Source organism: Lepus europaeus, chromosome 18 (genome assembly GCF_033115175.1).
Source record: "Lepus europaeus isolate LE1 chromosome 18, mLepTim1.pri, whole genome shotgun sequence".
Taxonomy (NCBI): Eukaryota; Metazoa; Chordata; class Mammalia; order Lagomorpha; family Leporidae; genus Lepus; species Lepus europaeus.
Genome location: NC_084844.1, coordinates 55448207 through 55468533, shown reverse-complemented (window position 1 = coordinate 55468533; position 20327 = coordinate 55448207). Strand labels below are relative to the sequence as shown.

The window sequence follows — 20327 nt, the reverse complement described above, 5'->3', positions numbered from 1 at the left end:
TCTCACCTCCTCCCGAAACACACAAGGCCTATGTGTGTTCTTTCAATTATGTAAAAAAAAAAATTTGCCTTTCATTATGTAAAAAACAACAGCCTAAAGGCTCATGGAGTTGTATTCCGGTCTGAGCGCTGACCTATAAAGAACTTGTTTTATAAAAACCTGCTGGACCTTTATGTAACTCTGAGCAGGGTAGTTTTGCTAGTTTTACAGTTTCGATCACTCACTTGCTCATTTTTCATTAAACACACCTATTCCCTGAGTGTGCTTTACAGGACCGATACGATGCTAGGAACCTGAGATACTAGAGCGGAAAACACAACGGATTTCCCAGGAGCTGTCACTCATGGGAAGACACAGGAGTCACTGAACCACAACAGCATGGGTGCTCTAGGAGCACAGGACGGGGGAGCCTAGAGCCCCAGGAGTCAGGCGGGGCTTCCTGCAGGTGGTGATGTTGAAGTTGGTGTCTGAAGAACGAGAGGTGGCCTGGGCGGGTGAAGAGGAAACAGCCTATTTGGGAAGATGGATTAAGTCTGATGGCTATGGCGCAGAGTGGAGATGGAGTGGGACAATGTGACAGGTAGGATAATGGACTCCCAAAGACATCCATATCCTAGTTCCTGAAACCCATGGATGTGCAACTTTATGTGGTAAAAGGAACTCTGGAGATGAGATTAAATGCAGGATCTTGCGACTCAGAGATTATCCTGGATTATCTGGGTGCGGCCAATGCAGTCCTAAAAGTTATGAATGATGAGCTCCAGAACAATAAGATAATACATCTGCATTATTTTATGTCTCCAAGTTTGTGGTAATTTTTTGCAGCATAAGCAGGAAACTAATAATGGAAAATAAGCTGGAGAAAATGGGGAGAATAGGAGAGGTATATATTTTTAAGCCATTTTAAGAAGTTTGACTTGAGTAATATGAGCTGTGAAAAGATCGTACGTGTGTCTCAGAAAGACTGGGCTGGCTGCGCTAAGTGGAAAGGCTGGTACGGAGTGGAAGAGGCCAAGGCCTCAGCATGAAACTGCTACTGTGGATTCTGCCTTACTCAGCCCAGAGCAGCCCTTTCTCTCTGGTGGGTGATCCTCTGGTTTTGCTTCGACCCTGACATCTGGATGGTTTGCAAGGGTTAAGTATTGCATGATGAGACCTGAAACCGGAGGAGAGAAACCAACAGACCCAAAGAATGCAAGAGCACGTCGCTGGTGCTGCCTTGGCCCCCAGAGGGAGCTTTTCTCACCTTGACTTTCCACGTCCTTCAGTGGGTCCACCCCTGGCGACAGGATAAAAAACATGGGCGTGGCTGGTCCTGATTCTTCAAATGAGGTTGCAAAATCTAGTGCCCTTCCTACCACGTATTTGCTTCCCAACTTCTCTTCAACAAAATCTCTGCCAGACAGAAAGCGTACATGGATTGTCAGTCATAGAATAGTAACAGAGAAAGCGGAGGACTATAGAAATGAGAGGGTGTGCCCTAGGTCAGCGGTTAGGTAATTGCAGAGTTCTGGCTCCAAGGTCACTGCTTAGCAAGTCAACCCTTAACAACCTGTGCTGCCAGTGGTCAGGATGCTCACCTAGGTTAGGGCTGCCTCCTGAACCACTGCCCACCCAAGCCACTGCTGACTCTGGTGTCCTCTCATATCACCCTGCCTATCAAAAGACTCTTAGGACCAATGCCTTCCGAGTGTGTGTAGACAGCTAAATCCTCCATTCTGTTTCCCTGCTATCTGTCACCGCGGCTCAAGATTTAAGGCCCCATAGCACTCTATTCCCCCACGCTTTATCATTCTCACTCCCCTTGCTGGTGTTCCTTCCAGAGTAGCCCACGTCATGATAACCAGACCCTCTAACTATAACTACTTACTGAATCTCTGGCCCAAATCTCAGCCTTAACAGAAACTTCCGTTCTCCTGGAAGGTGTAGCCGTCTCCATGAAGCTCACTTCTACATCTAGCGCACATCAGGATTGGCAGGTGCGATGAGTTCTGTTTACTGCCTATCACTCAGCCATTACCTCTGCACTCTTAGGGCTCCATTGAGGCTCTTTTCCTTGTCTATATCACAGCTACCCCTGCACAACAGTGCCATCTCTGGCCCCTCTGGACACTGTCCTCATTCACTAAATACTTGGGCACTTGCCCCTGACCTTCTGGAGAAAAATCATCCAATGTGGTGCCATGGCAAACGCCGTGGTCGACAACAGGTGGATCCTCATTTCGATTTCTCTCCGTTTCCCTGGTCAGCCATCTCTCCCACTGTACAGAGATGCTTCCCCAAACTCTCTCCACTCTCCTCAAATATCCAGTGCCACTAGCCCCCTCACACACACACAAACTCAATGATGATCTTGCTTCCTACTTCTCAGAGAAATTAGAGACCAGTGCACAAAATCCTTCTCTGCCACCTGCTTACCACCTAAACTGCAGCACACACCTCTCTCTCGCCTCTGTTCCTGACGAAAGAGATGTTCTTCCTGCTGGTGCGAAGGCTTCTGTTGCTATGAACAGAAGGCCTTGGAGCTCAGTCCTGCTGGTCTGGCCAGCCTGAGATAGCCCTTGCCCCACGCCCAGCAGGAGCCTCCCGTCTTCCCCTGATTCCTACCGCATGGCGTAGGCCATCCGGTCAGGCCGCAGAGCCCTCAGCATGCAGAGTCGCTGCAGGGCTGTCTTGTTCTTCCACTCCTGGGGGAACTTCTCCTTCTCAGGACATTCGGACTCCACAAACTTTTTCCAGCTCTTGGCAGATCCCTCAATGTCCCGATCCAGATTAGCGAATTCTTCCATTGATGAAAGTGCCTGGGAATGTCAAAGACTCTTGCTCTGGTATGGAGTTTCTACAGAAATCTGTCATGAACGCTGTGTTGGGACCGAGGGGCAAGATGGCATTACATACCCAATGCTGCCCCCTTTCTACTCTTTGTCTGGACTCTTGGCTCTTCCCCCCAGGAAAATCAAGGAAGAAGAGGGGTTTTGATCAGCTCATCCTCGTTAAACTATACCCAATGATATGTAAAGTCTAGTCAATATGATGCTTGGGATATTACTTGCAGCAGAGGGTGAGCCACACCTGCCTGCAGGGAGTTGGCTGAAGAAGGACAGGGAGGGGCAGCATGATTATTTTGGTCATGGAGCCCAGACATCTAAAAATCACTGACTTCTTCATTTCATCCCCCTCTCACTTTGCCACCAAGCCCAGGTGGCCCACCTCCAAATGTGTCTCTAGCATCACTTTGTATGAATAGCAACTCTTAAAATGTCCAGGGGTTGCCTCTTTCTATCAGGATTAAGTCCAATTGGATAACTTGGTAACCAAATCTCTTCATTTAGTGCTGCCCTCCAATCCCTCCAGTTAACCAGTTGTCCTGTCCCATTCTCCCCTGCCCGAACCTACCTGCACTCAGCCTTGGAAATGTGCCCAACCCCTTACCAACTCAGCTCCCTGTTCACACCACTTCCATCACAATGTAAGGTCTTGTTCTCTCTACCAAATCCTACTCATTCTTTCTCTCGTGCTGGTCAGGATTTTTAGTTATTAAGGTTTTGCTGGTGGTAAAGTCCAGTTCAGAACCAACAAGTTCTCCCAGGCACAGCCTGTCTAATGGAGAATACATGGGCCTGTCATGATTTTGTGTATCATCTAGAGCTGCTCATAGACCTGATCTCTTTTAATAATGGCTCTGATGCAATTTTCAGATATTTAAGTGCTGATAGCTTTTATTCCTTACTCTTCCTTCCTCCCCTTCTGCCTTACATCAGAGCAAGCTGATCAGTAAGCCTGGGCCTTCCCTTCCTTGGTGCTGGAGGGAAGTCGGATGAGGCGAGCCCTTGTCCCTGCACAGGAACTGGCATCCTGCCCTCCTTCTCCAATTACCACAAAATCCCCCAATCAGTCACCTTTTCTGGTTCCCCTGAGCCATTTCCAGACTGCTTGGGAGCCTCTCCATAATCTTAAGAAAGCCTAGTGAACTGAGTAATAAACTTTTCTTTTCTTTTTCTTTTTTTTTTTTTTTACAGGCAGAGTGGATAGTGAGAGAGAGGAGAGACAGAGAGAAAGGTCTTCCTTTTTGCCGTTGGTTCACCCTCCAATGGCCGCTGCGGCCAGCGCATCATGCTGATCTGAAGCCAGGAGCCAGGTGCTTCTCCTGGTCTCCCATGGGGTGCAGGGCCCAAGAACTTGGGCTATCCTCCACTGCCTTCCCGGGCCATAGCAGAGAGCTGGCCTGGAAGAGGGGCAACCGGGATAGAATCCGGCACCCCAACCGGGACTAGAACCCCGTGTGCCGGTGCCGCAAGGCGGAGGATTAGCCTGTTGAGCCACGGTGCCGGCCCAATAAATTTTTCAATACCCTCTTGGTATGCGTGTGCTGTCATCAAAAACAGATCTGTGGTTTGCGTGTGGCCCCTCCCGTTTCTTCAGAGTGCCCATATCAACACTCCGCTCACTTAGAAACTTAAGAGCCTGCATTCTTTCCAGTATCACTCACCTCTGTCTGCATGTTCCGTTTCTGCAATGAGATTCAAAACTGGACCGTGTGCCTATAGCACCTACTCTCCTGTCACGAGTTTTAAGGAACCCAATACTTTCTTGTTCTTTGATTAGTCCATACAGTTTTTTTTTCAACATATATGGAGGGTCTGTTGCATACCAAGGACTTGGGAATACATTGACGAACATGAAAAAGACACAGAAGTTCAAGGACCTTGTAGCCTAAGTTAAGTAAAAAAAAAATAAAATAAAATAAAAGGGATAAGGGAAGATGGGGCCCATGCTGGGGCTGTAGTATTCTGGTGGGCAGAGATAGAGGTAGAGGAAAAAGGAAGGGCATTTTATGGTAGGGACAGGAAGAGCTAGAATGGAGGAAGGAGCACTTGGGGCAGTAGGAGTATTGCTAGTGACAACTGGGAGGCGCTGCTGGATTGAGACAAATACATTTGACCTTGAAAGCCTACATTCTTCTCCCCTGGGAATAAACTTGTGTCCGTTAATGTGGGCTTTGTGGCTTCCCAATTCCACCCTGACCATTTAGGGCAAGGAACACACCTTCATCCACACTGAGGGTGGTTGGGGTGTGTGTGTGTGTGTGTGTGTTTGGAGTGGTGGAGGAGGCATGGGGAGGTGGGAGCGCTGGCCCCATCAGTAGGAGCCACTGGCCTTCAGAGCCTGTTTTTAAATCCTCTTGGGCTTTAGTTTGTTCCTCTGGCAAATGAGGCCAAGTAATCATTGTCTGCCATATCTCATCCTTTTATGTAGATCCAAGTGCTTTGAAGTCCATCCAGCCCTTTCCTTGTCTTTCCCTCGGGGTGGGGTGGGAGGCTGCGATGGCTCTTGGGTTGCAATGGCTGGTTCCCTTGCCTGTTATTCTCACAAGATTGTGAGTTCCCTGCGGCCAAGAACTTTCTCAGACACTGCCTGGCACTTTGAAAGTGCTCAATTAATAAAGTTTGACATCTGGGCGGCCAGCAGGAGGGCTGTTGACGGGCAGAGGGAAAGCTGCAGCTGCTGTAATTATTTCTCTCCATGCTGAGGCTCTAACTTTCATCTTCCAGGCAGCCACTCACCCTCTTCCCAGTTTGCACAATCGTTAACCCTTCCGGCGTCCCATTACCCCCTTCTGGTGACTCCACTAAACGGAGCAAATTGCCCCACGATCAGTGCTCCCAGCTGCCAGGGCTAGGTCTGAAACATGCTTTCTTGAAGCTCTGGCTTGAATACAATTGCAATGCTTAATCTTCCAAATGAGGGAGAGAGATTTCTAGTCGTCTAATAAGCTAAATGGAAATGACTAATTAACCTAATTACTTTGGACCATGTAGCAAAAGACAACGGAGCTAAATTGGCAGCCAGAGTGGTAGTGAGGGGCCTTTTCAAAGGCTAGCAAAGAAATTCATCACAGATGGGATTTTTTTTTCTAATGAAGAATGGGACATGCCCATTATCTGAAAGTTCTGTATTCGATGGAACTTAAACAATCCTTACAAAGGGTGATAATAAAAGCAGGATTTCATCACAAAGATTCCATTCATTACCTGCTTATTAGTTCTTCTGGTCAAACAAGGTCATCAACCTTCCTCATTAGAATACTTAAAAAAAATTTTTTTAACATGTCCTATTTGATTATGCTTATTTCGTTTCTTTAGGCTGCAATCCAAACAAACACTTAAAAAGAGCATTCATCAAAGGCTTCCACAATGTGTACTCCATGTGGCACTGTTTCACCTGCTCACATCCTGTACTGTGCTTGAGTTTGATGCAGCTGCTCCACATAATAAACTTCTACAAAAAGATAAAGCCTCACTCATTTGCAAAAGGCTTTGAACAGTCGGGTGAGCTTAGCTCACAAACTGTCTCCCCCCCTCCCAATACCCCCCCAAAAAAAGGCAGAGTGAAGCAAAGCAAAGCAAACAATCCATTTTGTGAAAAGAGCAATGGAACTGAATTGCACAGCGCCTTTTGAGTTGAGCAATGTAAAATGGAAGCACTAAAGAGTGCTTTGTGAATCAGCTGTTCTTTACGACTTTTGCTGCAGAGGGCTTTGTGGGGTAGTACAGAGAAAGCCAACTGGACATGGCCCAACTGGGCAACTCCCAGTTCCCAAGTGTTTCCTTCTATGGACACATTCTATCAAGCACAACTTGTATCAACCGCAGCAAAAGCACAACTTGTATCAACCGCAGCAAGTGTGTACCTTACATAATTATATTTTTGCAATTTAATAATTGCAATGGTTACAGGGTGAATTGTTTTTCTCAAAATGATGCTTTGAAGCACTAAGCTCTCAAACTTGTGAATATGACCTTTTTTGAAAATAGGGTCTTTTGTGTGTGTGTTTTAAGATTTATTTATGGGGCCACACTGTGGCATAGTGGGTAAAGTTGCTGCCTGCAGTGCTGGCATCCCATATGGGTGCCAGTTTGAGACCCGACCCGGCTGCTCCACTTTCATTCCAGTTCTCTGCTATGGCCTGGGAAAGCAGTAGAAGATGACCCAAGTGCTTGGGACCCTGCCCCCATGTAGGAGACCTGGAAGAAGCTCCTGGCTCTTGGCTTCAGCCTGGCCCAGCTCTGGCCATTGTGGCCATTTGGGGAGTGAACTAGCAGATGGCAGATATCTTTCTCTCTGGACACTTTAAGTGTTAGAGATGAGCAGTTATTAAAGCAAAGTTGTTGCTCTCATGATGGAGGGAGAGGGAGAGGGGGGAAAGAGAGAGAGAGAGAGAGGGAGAGAGAGAGAGAGAGAGAGAGATTTTCCACACATTGGTTGTGAAGTTGGCCAGGCTGAAGCTAGTAGCCTGGAACTCCATGTGTATCTTCCACATGGGTGGCAGGGGCCCAAGCACTTGGCCCATCCTCTGCTTCTCTCCCAGGTGCATTAGCAGGGAACTGGATCAGAAGTGGAGCCTCTGGGACTCGAAGAAGAGGCTCCTATGGGATGCTGGTGTTGTAGAACTTACCCAGTGGTGCCACAATGCTGGCCCTGTTTCCAGAGGTAGATCTAATCAGTTAAGATTATGTCACTAGGGGCAGGAATTTGACGCAGCAGTTAAGATGCTGCTTGGGATGTCTGCATCCCCTATCGGAGCGCCTGGGTTCTAGTCTCAGCTCTGCTTCTGACTAAGCTTTCTGCTAACGCACACCCTGGGAGGCAGCAGAGATGGCTCAAGTACTTGAATCCCTGCCACCAGGTGGGAGACCCAGATTGAATTCCTGGCTCCTGGCTTCAGCCTGGCCCAGCCATTCAGAGGAGTGGGCAAGTAGATGAAAAGATTTCTCTCTCTGTCTTTGCTTTTCAAATAAACAAAATTAAAAAAAAATTTTTAAAAATGATGACATCACTAGGATTAGCTGTAATCCAGTGTAATTTATGCCCCTATAAGAGGAGGGGGAGACCTAGAGACACATAGAGGGAAGACAGCACTGTGAGGATTGCAGATTGGAGTCAGGGGGCCACAGACCAAGGAATGCCAGGGGCTACCAATAGCCAGAAGAGAAAAGGAAGCCTTCTCCCCAGAGGCTTTGGAGGGAGCATGGCACTGCTAACACCTTCATTGAAGACTTCTGGCCTCCACAATGGCAAAGGATCTTTTTCTGTTGCTTAAGCAACTCAGCTTGCAGCACCACATAACGGCAGCTGTAGGAAACAAATGTGATCCCCGGAATTGTACTGAGCTTCCACTTGCTGAGGTTGCCTCTGTCTGGCATAGTCCTGGGAGGAGGGTTTTGTCATGGCCATTTTGCAAGTCAGGAAACCAAGGCTCAGGAGAATAAGATAACACAGCAGAGGTTGCACAAACACAGCCCTGGACTTGAGCCCAGGAATGTCTGACTCCACCATTGCTCTAGTTCTGCAAATGGGTTCATTCAGAACTGCTGGCCTCAACTTGATTTGCATAAAGGCATTGGTCTATGAGTCTTTCTTCTCAAGTTCTGGGGTCATGCTGTCCATGAATGACCAGTGAACATCTGAAATGTGGTTCAGGGACTGGATTTACAATTGTATTTCAATTGCAATTCAATACAATTATATTTCTAAAATTTAGGTGTAGGGGAGGGGGTTTGGCCCAGTGGTTAAGAAGCCCCCTACACTGGAGTGCCTGGAATTCATCCCTGGCTCCAGCTCCTGATTTCAGTGCAGACCCTGAGTGGTAACAGTGATGGCTCAAGTAGTTGGGTTCCTGCCATGGGCATGGGAGACCTGGATTGAGTTCCTGGCTTCCAGGTTTGTTTGGTCAACCTCCAGCCTTTGTGGACAAATGGGGAGGAACCAGTGGATGGGAGTTTGTTCTATATCCCTCTCTCTGTCACTCAAATAAATACATTTTTAAAAAAGTGTAGAGGGGCTGGCACTGTGGTATAGCGGATAAAGCCACTGCCTGCAGTGCTGGCATCCCATATGGGCGCCAGTTCGAGTCCCAGCTGCTCCATTTCCGATACAGCTCCTGTATGTCCTGGGAAAGCAGTAGAAGATGACCCAAGTTCTTGAACCCCTGCACTTGCGTAGGAGACCCAGAAGAAGCTCCTGGCTCCTGGCTTTGGATCGGCACAGCTCCGCTTTTGCAGCCAAATGGGGAGTGAACCAGTAGATGGAAAACCTCTCTCTCTGCCTCTCCTTCTCTCTCCGTGTAACTCTAACTTTCAAATAAAAAAATCTTTTTTTTTTAAAAGCATAGAAACTGGATCTTGTTTTAGTGATTGGAAAACTTGATGTGAACCAACTGTTTCAACTCCAGGTCCTATGAAATTTAAATACAAACATTTCTGATATTAGGACCAGAATTGAGTGGACATGAGAATGAAGTAAGGTGATGTGTTCCTAAGGCACTCAATAAAGGTGAGAAGTCACCAACTTCTGGGCATCTCAGGCTGGAGTGCATCTCTGCTTGAAGCCCGAGTTAGGACTCACACACCGATGCCTGAACAGAGCCCTTGATTCTGTCTGTGTCACGGAAATGCTATTACAGCATTGCCCCCTCAACCAAGGCTCACTCAGGAGCCTGAATTGCATCCCTAAGCCCTAGCAGGAGGCAGGCAGCTCAGCCCACTCAAAGCAGCTTGCAGGAACTCTCTGTTCCCTTATACCCTGCAGGTGGGGCTCTCACATTCAAGTATGCACCTGCTCCTTCTCCATGGAGCCAGGATAGTGAGCACATGGTGGAGGTGCAGGGAAAGGCATGCATGCATCTGTGTTTAACACAACTCTCTGCTTGAACTCCAGAGGAGAGCCCTGTTGACTTCATGGGTACAAGTGTCAGGGGGAAACTCTAAGAGATGAGAACCTGACCTTTTCAGAGGGGCTTGGACTGACCTTGATGCCTCCCCAGGCCTGATCTGAGAGGAACTCCACTGGGCTGGAGATGCCTGTCTGCACTGGAGATCGAAGCAGGAAATCCAGCTCAGCTGTGTTGACTTCCTTGTTCATAAGGAGAATCTGCAATGTGGAAAACAACATCACATTTCCTTAGCTTATGGTAGTAGCCATGGTGTCCTAAAGATCTTAGGGGTTGTCATTCATTGCAATTAGTGCTGACTCTAATAATAGGGTTTGCCCATAAATTTTGGTTGTTTTAAGAGTGCAGAGTGTGCAGAGTGGAAGAAAGTCTGTATTGATGCAAACTACTTCTGTGTGCATCTATTCTCACCCCAAATATTAGGGCAATGTGAGTGCACACCATAAATGACTAGACAGCTGGGTTATTAAGCATTATTACATATTAATCATAAAGGTTGTTGCATGTGTTTCTGTAATTTAATTGAGAAGATGATGCATACATGTGATGTGACTGGAGGAGAGTGCCAAGGCAACACACGAATCATGCAAAGTGTACATGCACATATGAATCAGTAATGCAAAAGAGGATCCAGAACAGGGGAGTGACCAGCAAGTGAGAGGGGTTGGGAGGGAATGATGTGACTTAACTTTCTAGAGTAGCTTTGAATTGGCTCTTGGGTGGGAATACCTAGGCAGGAAGGGAAGATTTTCCAGGGGAAGGAAATGCTTTGTGCAGAGGGTTGGGAGGGAGATTAGAGAGGTGTGTACAGGAGAGTGAGAAGTCTTTGGCCTGCTCAGAGCTAATGGTTCACACTGAGAGGTGGGGCCAGGCATCCCTGGGAAAGCCCAGCTGTGCTGGAGTGGGGTCTCCAGAGGGCGAGGGAAAAAAAGGCACACTGATGCTCACTCGGGAGCTCAGGCTTGGGAACACGCACACAGGGTCAGCACACAAGTGATGGTAGCGTATCTGACCCAGCACTGGAAATGGTCTTTGAGCTAATCTAGTCTGTGTCTCCAATTTACATGTTGAAGTCCCAATTCTAAATGATTAGATGGATAAGTACAAGGGAAGTACATTTTCATGACTTTTCGATTTTTGAGATTAACTGAAAGGGTTTCTTTTTTAGGGCGGCAGCAGCAACACTGGAAGTCCCTGATATTCCCCAAGCCTTTGAGAACCAAAGTTGTTGAAAACCTTCTGAGGCCAAGGGTTATAAGGCTATAAGAAGACCCTTGCAATTCTTCATCCTGGGAGAGATTGAGTTGGCAAGCTTGTAATATAAAAGTAGATAAATGATGACAATACTCTACCAAAGTTCTTATGGCATCTCAAAATGTATTCAGTTATTGGCATGGCCATCTAGTTTTATCTTCAGTGCCAGTTTTGATTGATTTGACAGTGGCTCCAGAAGGGTTATTGGTGGAGGATTTTAGATCACCCAGGATCAACAAGAAGTACAGTGATCGATTGAGCATGTCTGCCATGGGTGGAATAATGGTGTGTGTGTGTGGGGGGGGGGGCAAGGCAGCACACATGCACTGTTTCAGACCTTCTTGTCTGACACCTTTAACAAAGATATACTCTACAAATATTATGAAGTAAATTGTGTTAGGAGAGGAGAGTTTCTTAACATTTTCTGATTGGACACTATAGAGGACCTGTTTTCTGAAAACATCTTCTGCCTACTTGTACCTGAAAAGTGAGCAGGGTGAGATAGGTCAGCTTATCACATTCGAAGAGTCCACGGGTGGTATACTGGTACACAGAGAAGGTTATGCTGTCTATGAGGTTGCTCACTCGCTCCTTGAGGTTCTCATCGGGAGCAGCCCTCCCCACAGCCTTCTGGAAGACGATACTGAAGGCCTGGGGACAGAAGGTGGCACATTGGTGACTTACATAGCTTTCTGCATATGTTAGTGGTCTTACCTGTGAAGAATATTATAATTTTAGCCGGCGCCGCGGCTCACTAGGCTAATCCTCCGCCTTGCGGCGTCGGCACACCGGGTTCTAGTCCCGGTCGGGGCACCGATCCTGTCCCGGTTGCCCCTCTTCCAGGCCAGCTCTCTGCTGTGGCCAGGGAGTGCAGTGGAGGATGGCCCAAGTGCTTGGGCCCTGCACCCCATGGGAGACCAGGAGAAGCACCTGGCTCCTGCCATCGGATCAGCGCGGTGCGCCGGCCGCAGCGCACCTACCGTGGCGGCCATTGGAGGGTGAACCAACGGCAAAAGGAAGACCTTTCTCTCTGTCTCTCTCTCACTGTCCACTCTGCCTGTCAAAAAAAAAAAAAAAAGAATATTATAATTTTCCAGCCCATAGAAATGTTTTCCTGGGGCCGGACCTGTGGCATAGTAGGTTAAGCCTCTGCTTGTGGTGCTGGCATCCTATATGGGTGCTGGTTCATGTCCCAGCTTCTCCTCTTCTGATCCAGCTGTTTGCTTATGGCCTGGGGAGGCAGTGGAAGATGGTTCAAGTGCTTGAGCCCCTGCACCTACATGGGAGATCTGGAAGAAGCACCTGGCTCTTGGCTTTGGATGGGCCCAGTTCTGGCCATTGCAGTAATTTGGGTAGTGAACCAGTGGATAGAAGATCTCTGTCTCTCCCTCTCTCTGTCTGTAACTCTGCCTCTCAAACAAATAAATCAATCCTTAAAATAAAAAAAGAAATATTTTCCCATCTTATCCTGCAAAGAAGATAATGGTAACAAGAAAACATGCTTTAGCTCTTTCTTATTTTGTCATATGAATTATGACATTTTTATGGGGCACATAAAGAGAAGCCTGCAGCTTTTTTAAAAAAAATTTGCTTATTTATTTGGAAGTCAGAGGTATGGAGAGCTGGAGAGGGAGGGAGAGAGAGAGGGTTCTTCCATCCGCTGTTTCATTCCGCACATGGCCACAAGAGCCAGGGCTGGGCCAGGCTGAAGCTAGGAGCCAGGAGCCAGGAGCCAGGAGCTTCATCCAGGTCTCTTATGGGGGTGGCAGAGGCTCAAACACTTGGGCCATCCCCCACTGCTTTTCCCAGGTCATTGGCAGGGAGTTGGATTGGAAGTAGAGCAGCTGTGAGTTGAACTGGCACTGATATAGGATGCTGGCATCGCAGGCAGTGGCCTTATCTGTTATATCACGATGCCAGGCCCAAGCCTGCAGCTTTGATCAGTGAAAAATAAATGTCCAGTAGCCAAAATAATTAAATTAAACCCAATAACTTTTGCTGAATAACTACCTGAGTGAAAAGTAGACACAACCAACAATGACCAGCTAGGATTGATGATGTTACCCGGTAGATTTTAAAATTCTTAGGGAGGAGAAACAGCATATTGACTCTTGTACATAACATGCACTAAGAATGTTTTTAAATTAATTAATTGGGGCTGGTGCTGTGGTACAGCGGGTTAACGCCCTGGCCTGAAGTGCTGGCATTCCATATGGGCACTGGTTCTTGTCCCGGCTGCTCCTCTTCTGGTCCAGCTCTCTGCTATGGCCTGGGAAAGCAGAAGAAGATGGCTCAAGTGCTTGGGCCCCTGCACCCACGTGGGAGACCCAGAAGAAGCTCCTGGCTCCTGGCTCCTGGCTTCAGATCCGCAAAGCTCCGGCCGTTGGGTCCAGTTGGGGAGTGAACCATCGGATGGAAGACCTCTCTCTCTCTGCCTCTCTTCTCTCTGTGTAACTCTAACTTTCAAATAAATAAATTTAAAAAAAAATCTAAAAAAATTAAGTAAGTAATTTACTTATTTAACCTGAGAGTGAGAGAGACAGTAGACAGAAATAGAGAGAGGTCTTATCCTGCTGGTTCACTATCCAAATGGCCACAACACCTGGGACTTGACCTGGCTGAAGCCAGGAGCTGAGGACTCAATGTAAGTCTCCTGTGTGGGTGGCAAGGATGCAATTACTTGAGCCATTACCACTGTCTCCCAGGGTGCACATATACAGGAAACTGGAGTAAGGAGATGGGACTAGGCATCAGACCCAGGTACCTCAATATGGGACACAGGTATTTTTTTTTTTTTTTTGACAGGCAGAGTGGACAGTAGAGAGAGACAGAGAGAAAGGTCTTCCTTTTTGCCGTTGGTTCACCCTCCAATGGCCGCCGCGGTAGGTGCGCTGCGGCCGGCACACTGCGCTGATCTGATGGCAGGAGCCAGGTGCTTCTCCTGGTCTCCCTTGCGGGTGCAGGGCCCAAGCACTTGGGCCATCCTCCACTGCATTCCCGGGCCATAGCAGAGAGCTGGCCTGGAAGAAGGGCAACCGGGACAGGATTGGTGCCCCGACCGGGACTAGAACCCGGTGTGCCGGCGCCGCAAGGCAGAGGATTAGCCTAGTGAGCCGCGGCGCTGGCCGGGACACAGGTATTTTAAGCACTGTCTTAACTCCTAGGTTAAATGCCCAACCCAGAATGTTTGTAATTTACTGATTCTTTTCCTTTGAGTCATTATCAGACTTTCAGATGTCGTTTGCTTTTCTTCCTATTAGTTCTTCGGTCATTTGATGTGAGCTCACGAGTGTCCTTCTCTCTCGTGTATACTCTTGTGATGGTGGGAGTATACCTTGCTTTGGGTATACCTTCTTCTGAACTATATATTGTGGGTGTAATATGAAGTAAATGGGGGCTGGTGCTGTGGCACAGTGGGTTAAAGCTCTGGCCTGAAGCACTGGCATCCCATATGGGCACTGATTCTAATCCCAGATGCTCCTCTTCCAATCCAGCTCTCTGCTATGGCCTGGGAAAGCAGTAGAGGATGGCCCAAGTGATTGGGCCCCTGCATCCATGTGGGAGGCCTGGAAGAAGCTTCTGGCTCCTGGCTTCGGATCAGCAAAGCTCCGGCCATTGCGGCCATCTGGGGAGTGAAGCAGTGGTCCTTTCTCTCTGTCTCTACCTCTCTCCTCTGTCTTTCAAACAAATAAAATAAAAAAAGAAATAAACATCATTTGAGCCAATTTTCCACTGTTTCAAATGTACATATTGACTATAATGATAAATATTTGGAGTGGTACATTTTCAATGTAATCTGAATAGAACAAATCATTAAAGAAAATAAATTCAGGATGTAATTGGATCTGTTTGGTTCTGGGCAAAGCAGATTTCTTGCCTTCTCTATTTTCATTTTATGGTTTCAAGAAGAAGAAGAAGAAGAAGAAAGAAAGTCTGGTTTTTTCTAGCACCAAGTATTTGAACCTCCATGGAAATCATGTAAGACTTGTATGTTCACTATTTCTTCATTCGCAAATGTGAATTCCTCTCTCCATTCTGTAGTTCTATGGTGTTTCTTGTTAACAAGCCAGTGCCATCTTTCTTCTTCATTTGGTTTTGATGATCCTAGCAAATCCTCTGCCTGTGTTCAGCCCCTCCATTGTGCTGCTTGCCCTCGCTTGGTAGACGTAGGTAGGGATAATATCTCATTAGCGGTGGATGACAAGTCCCAGAACCATACGGAGCAATTTGGGGAGCTTTCACTAACAGAATTGGTCCGAAGAGACAGAATGGACCATTGTCTCCAAGTGATTACCATGACTTCTCCCTAAAACTCAACCTTCATCAAAATGATGGTGAATCTCTTATCTACTAAGTTTAAACAAAACTCTTTCACAATTTGGGACACGATTCAAAGAAAATTAAAAAACCTGGGTACATCTTTCATTTTCTTTACACTAAACTCATTTTGGCTCTCTCTCTTTTTTTCTTTTCTACCCTAAAAAGAACTTTCTTCATCCTCTCACTTCTGGTATCAGAGCAGCACTGGTGCTGGGTCTGATCCCCACTTCCATGGCTGCCTGCAGAATGCCTCTTTTCTTGCCCACATTGATTCAAACAAGCCTGTAGCTCAGTCATCAGCTTTTTTTTTTTTTTTTTTTTTTTTGACAGAGTGGATAGTGAGAGAGAGAGAGAGAAAGGTCTTCCTTTTTGCCGTTGGTTCACCCTCCAATGGCTGCTGCGGCCGGCGCATCGTGCTGATCCGAAGCCAGGAGCCAGGTGCTTCTCCTGGTCTCCCTTGCGGGTGCAGGGCCCAAGCACTTGGGCCATCCTCCACTGCCTTCCCGGTCCATAGCAGAGAGCTGGCCTGGAAGAGGGGCAACCGGGATAGAATCCGGCACCCCAACCGGGACTAGAACCTGGTGTGCTGGTGCCGCAAGGCGGAGGATTAGCCTGTTAAGCCATGGCGCTGGCCAATCATCAGCTTTTTTTTTTAACCTTTTAGGTATCTTGGGTACTTTCTAATCTTCTCATTCAAACCAGATTAAGAACACGGTGGGAGGGAGGGCAGACCTTGCTCACTTTCTTATATTTCCCTGGCTCTAGCCCTACTCCTTACACATAATAGACACAGAAAGCTGTCTGTTGAGTGAATGACTGGCTGTTGATGCCACAGCACTTAGGCAAGCCATGAGAGATGCTCTAGACCAGAGGTCTCAAACTCAAATGGCTTCAGGGGCCAGGTGGACAAGACCAAACGGGAGGGCTAGGGCCCGGGGAAGCACACAGGTAAAGTGCCCGTCCAGGGAGCAGCATCCCTGAGCTCCAGCCATTCCTGCCGGGTGGAACAGGATGCTGCCAAGCTTCCAGATTTCTATAAAAAGCCCCAAGAATTTGCCTTATTTTTACATGTTGACAACCAATTAAAGTATTCGAAAAGCTCTCTGGGGTCCAGTGAAAACAGGTCCACAGGTCCTTGGGCCTCCAGTTTGCAATAAGTGCTTCTGCCTACCTGATGCTTCTCTTTAAGGAATGCTATTCCTCCAGCCATGTCTCTGTGCACAGTGGCACACAACAGAGGAAGTGAGGCCATGCATCCGTCTGGACGGCATCCCCAGGGATCCTGTTGGGCCCTTCCCTAGCCTTTGACTGAGTCTTGAAGAAAATTTACTTTGCAATCACTAAGGCTCCATCTTAACCACATTATGAACTTCCAAGTTCATTCAAAACCTGGCTCTAGGGTCCAGCACTGTGGCACAGTAGGCTAAGCCTCCGCCTGTGGCGCTTGCATCCCATATGGATGCCGGCTCATGTTCTGGCTGCTCTTCTGATCCAGCTCTCTGCTATGGCCTGGGAAAGCAGTATAAGATGGCCCAAGTCCTTGGGGCCCTGCACCTAGAGGGAGACCTGGAAGAAGCTCCTGGTTCCTGGCTTCTGGCTTCAGATCAGCTCAGCTCCAGCCGTTGCAGCCATCTGGGGAGTGAGCCAGTGGATGGAAGACCTTTCTCTCTGTCTCTCCCTTTCTCTATCTGTAACTCTATCTCTCAAATAAATAAATAAATAAAACCTTAAAAAACTGGCTCTTAAAGTGTTTTTTTTTTTTTTAAACTTGGATAAGAGCAAATACACACATTTCCACATGTTCCTGCTCAAAACACTTGTGAAAACTATGTCTCCCGTCACACTGGCCTATCTGGAATTACCCCACTTTAAACATGCCTCTCTGATTCCCGCCAGGAGTAAGAACTACACACTTCAACCCGAGAAAAAGCCGAGACCATGAAAGTGCTAAGTTTTCCTTCAGATCACAAAAGGCTTCTGGGTGCACTATTGCTTTCGTATTTTTGGAGGACTTTCCTTGAGCCTCTTATCATTAAGTATTCACATCTTCTTTCAATGATCAAGTCAGTTAACAAACAGTAGCCATTAGGGACCCAAAATGTAGCTCCCTGCCTTTTAAAACATTGCTGCAGAGCCTCCTGTATCTGGATGTCATTGCTGTGAAAAAATTTACAGCATGTTTTTGAGTACATATTTTCATGGGTTTTATGTGATTTCTGATTTTCAGAAACAGCCACTGTGGGAGGCTCCTGATAGATCCCTATAGCCAATTTCTACTACTCTTGGAACTAGGGAGAGGGGATGATCCTGTAGTTATTAGGCTTATCATGTAGTTATTAGGCTTATCATGTTAACTTTAATTCTCTTTTAAAATGTCTCATAGCTTTTCTATAATGTTGCCTTGACCTAAAAATAAGGTCAAGATTGGGTTTCTCCTGAAAACATAAAATAGTATAAATACAGTTCACTTACCAAGTAGACACTCTGGGTGAAGGGAGAGGGGTTGGATGGGGAAATGCCATCTCTGATTGAACAATGCCCAGGTCCTGGAGGTCCTCAGATTTCTCAGCTTCCCTACTCCATCCCTACACTTGGGCATCCACTGAGCAGTTAGCCGGAAACACTGCACAGAACTGAGCTCGCTCTCTCCTGCTCCTTCTCTCTCTCCCCCCACAAAATCCCTGTGCACATCCTCTCTCTTTCTCTCCTGTCTCATCCTATGTGTGTGTGTGTCCTTCCTGTTGGGCCAAGCCACAGCAGTTGTTCAGAAATGCTCCACCACCTCCTAATGCCTTTTTAATTGTGGTCTTTGGGTGCACGCTCTGCGGGAGAAAGATGTGCTTTCAGAGATGCACTTACAATTTATAGGTCATTATTTTTTCATGAATAAGATAAAGTTTAGTCAGCACTTCCAATTTGCTAGCATCTTGGGTTTTAAGAATATTTCAACAACCCATAAAACTTAAAATTGGTCTATTATTATTGCCTGCTTTGGTTTTTAATCTACATGTCAGGCAACAGTTGATTGCCCCTATCTTAGTTTAAGCTCACATCCCTTCTCATATTTCTTGGGTACCCGCCTCCACAGACACAGTAAGCACAGTACCCGCCGGCTTAAATGTGCTTTAATGAATAAATGGGGCTGCAACTTGCCTGACCTCCCCTTCTCTTCCAACCAAAGTCACTGGTGAAACACGTAGACCCAATCAAAGAGATGAGGACTGTGATACAGGTCAGAAGGCAGTGTAGCTGGTCTCTATATTGATTTCAAAGATCTGTCATAGCTAATGAGGCACAAGGCTGTACGACACTGCTGTATTAGGAGCGTCACCTTGAGAGAGAACTGGTACATAGGATGGATCTTGCTGAGGTCATTCATGATGAAGTAGAGAAGAGAGGCTCGGGCAGCTGCTGGCCGGTAGTGCTCTCGGGCCTCATTGATTTTCACTTCAGTCACCTTGGCCTCTTGGACCTGTTGGGAAAAGAAACAGCAGTCATTGGTTCAAACCAATCAGAGCTTCCTGAGAATCATCAGTATGGAGGGTGCAGGGGATTGGGCTGGGGACAGTAGACAGAACTGAAAAGTGATTCTGAGGGTGGGAATTGTGGCAGAGTAGGTTAAGCAACTGCTTGTGATTCCAGTCTCCCATGTAAGAGTGCTGATTTGAGACTTGGATGCTCTGCTTCCCATCCAGCTCCCATTTAATGTGCCTGGAAAGGCAGCGGAAGATGGCCCAAGTGCTGTGTCCCTGCTACCCATGTTGGAGGCCCTGATGGAGTTCTGAGCTCCTGGCTTCTGCCTGGCTCAGACTTGGCTGTTGTGGCCATGTAGGGAAGTGAGCCAGCAGATGGAGGATTTCTATCTCTCTCTCTGTCGTATCCTCTCTGTCACTGTGGCTTTCAAATAAATTAATTAATTAAAAAAAAGGAGTAGTGGTTATGGTAATTTCTCATTAGAGCATGGGTGAGCAAGGAGCTGGCACACATCTAGTCTTCCACAAGTGTGAGGGCACCAGCTCTCAGCTGGACACTGTGAACCAGACAAGCTCCCAAGCTCTTTCTTTAATGAGAATGATTTCAGGGAAATGCAAATACCACATATTACTTGAAATGGAACTAGAATTCCAAACAGTGGAATTACAGAGAAAGCAGCGTAGTATAATTTTCTGCTTTCTTAACTTTTGTGAAATAGTTAGCATGTAAATTCCCCACTGGAATAGTCTAGTTTCAGAAAGTTACCTTCCTAGGTAATAGAAAGAAGCCTAGGCGTGAGAGATGGGGATTCCTGTGAGAATATGTCACTAAATACGAATCACAGTGTGCTATGTCTGTATGGCCCCCCTACATCCAGATAGAGTAAAACTATTGAGAATTTGTGGGAGACTTAAAGGAAAAAGCCAGAATCCTGTTGAAGATCTCCAAAAAACTGCAGGAGGAAGTGTTATCAAAGGGGAAAATTAGAAGATACCTTACCAAAAAAAAAAAAAACAAAACACACCAAAAACCAATCAATCAGAAAAAGAAAACCCAAACTCTGGAAGAATTAAGCTCCTGGGCAGTAAAGATGGTTGAATGATCAAAAACTCACAATTAATTAAATGTATTTTATGGCAGTAGATATAAAAGAAAGCCTAAGACAAGGACAACATAAAAGATGACAGGTATACCTGAAAAAGAACCAATTAGCACTTCTAAAAATAAGAATACAGTTACATAAATGGAAAAAGATATAGAGGTTGAGGAATAGACTAGAGTTGAAAACATAAGCAAACTGGAAGAGAGGCCAATGAAACTATTAAAAAAAAATCTCAGAAAGAAACAAAGATGGCAAATATATTAAAGAGGTTACAAGCCACAGCATATAGAATAAGATTGAAAGTACATGTAACATCAGGAAGTAGAGAATGGGAAGAATGAGGGCGAGGCAATATTTGAAGCTGTAATAACGAAGAATTTCTCGAAACAGATGGAAGGCCAGATTCCTTCCTTTGAGGAAGCGTATCGCTGTTGGGAAGGATGAAAA

At 46.6% G+C, this 20327-nt stretch overlaps 1 protein-coding gene across 1 annotated transcript in view; it reads right to left on the bottom strand.

Annotated features, from left to right (window-relative positions):
• Positions 1-20327, bottom strand: part of DNAH9 (dynein axonemal heavy chain 9) — a 359765-nt gene that overhangs the window by 46695 nt on the left and 292743 nt on the right. Inside the window, exons 57-61 of the mRNA XM_062215967.1 lie at positions 18636-18776; positions 11465-11635; positions 9808-9930; positions 2608-2801; positions 1247-1395 (exon numbers count right to left, since the gene is read on the bottom strand). Coding sequence (XP_062071951.1) covers positions 1247-1395; positions 2608-2801; positions 9808-9930; positions 11465-11635; positions 18636-18776 — 778 coding nt within the window. The remainder of the gene's footprint in view (positions 1-1246; positions 1396-2607; positions 2802-9807; positions 9931-11464; positions 11636-18635; positions 18777-20327) is intronic.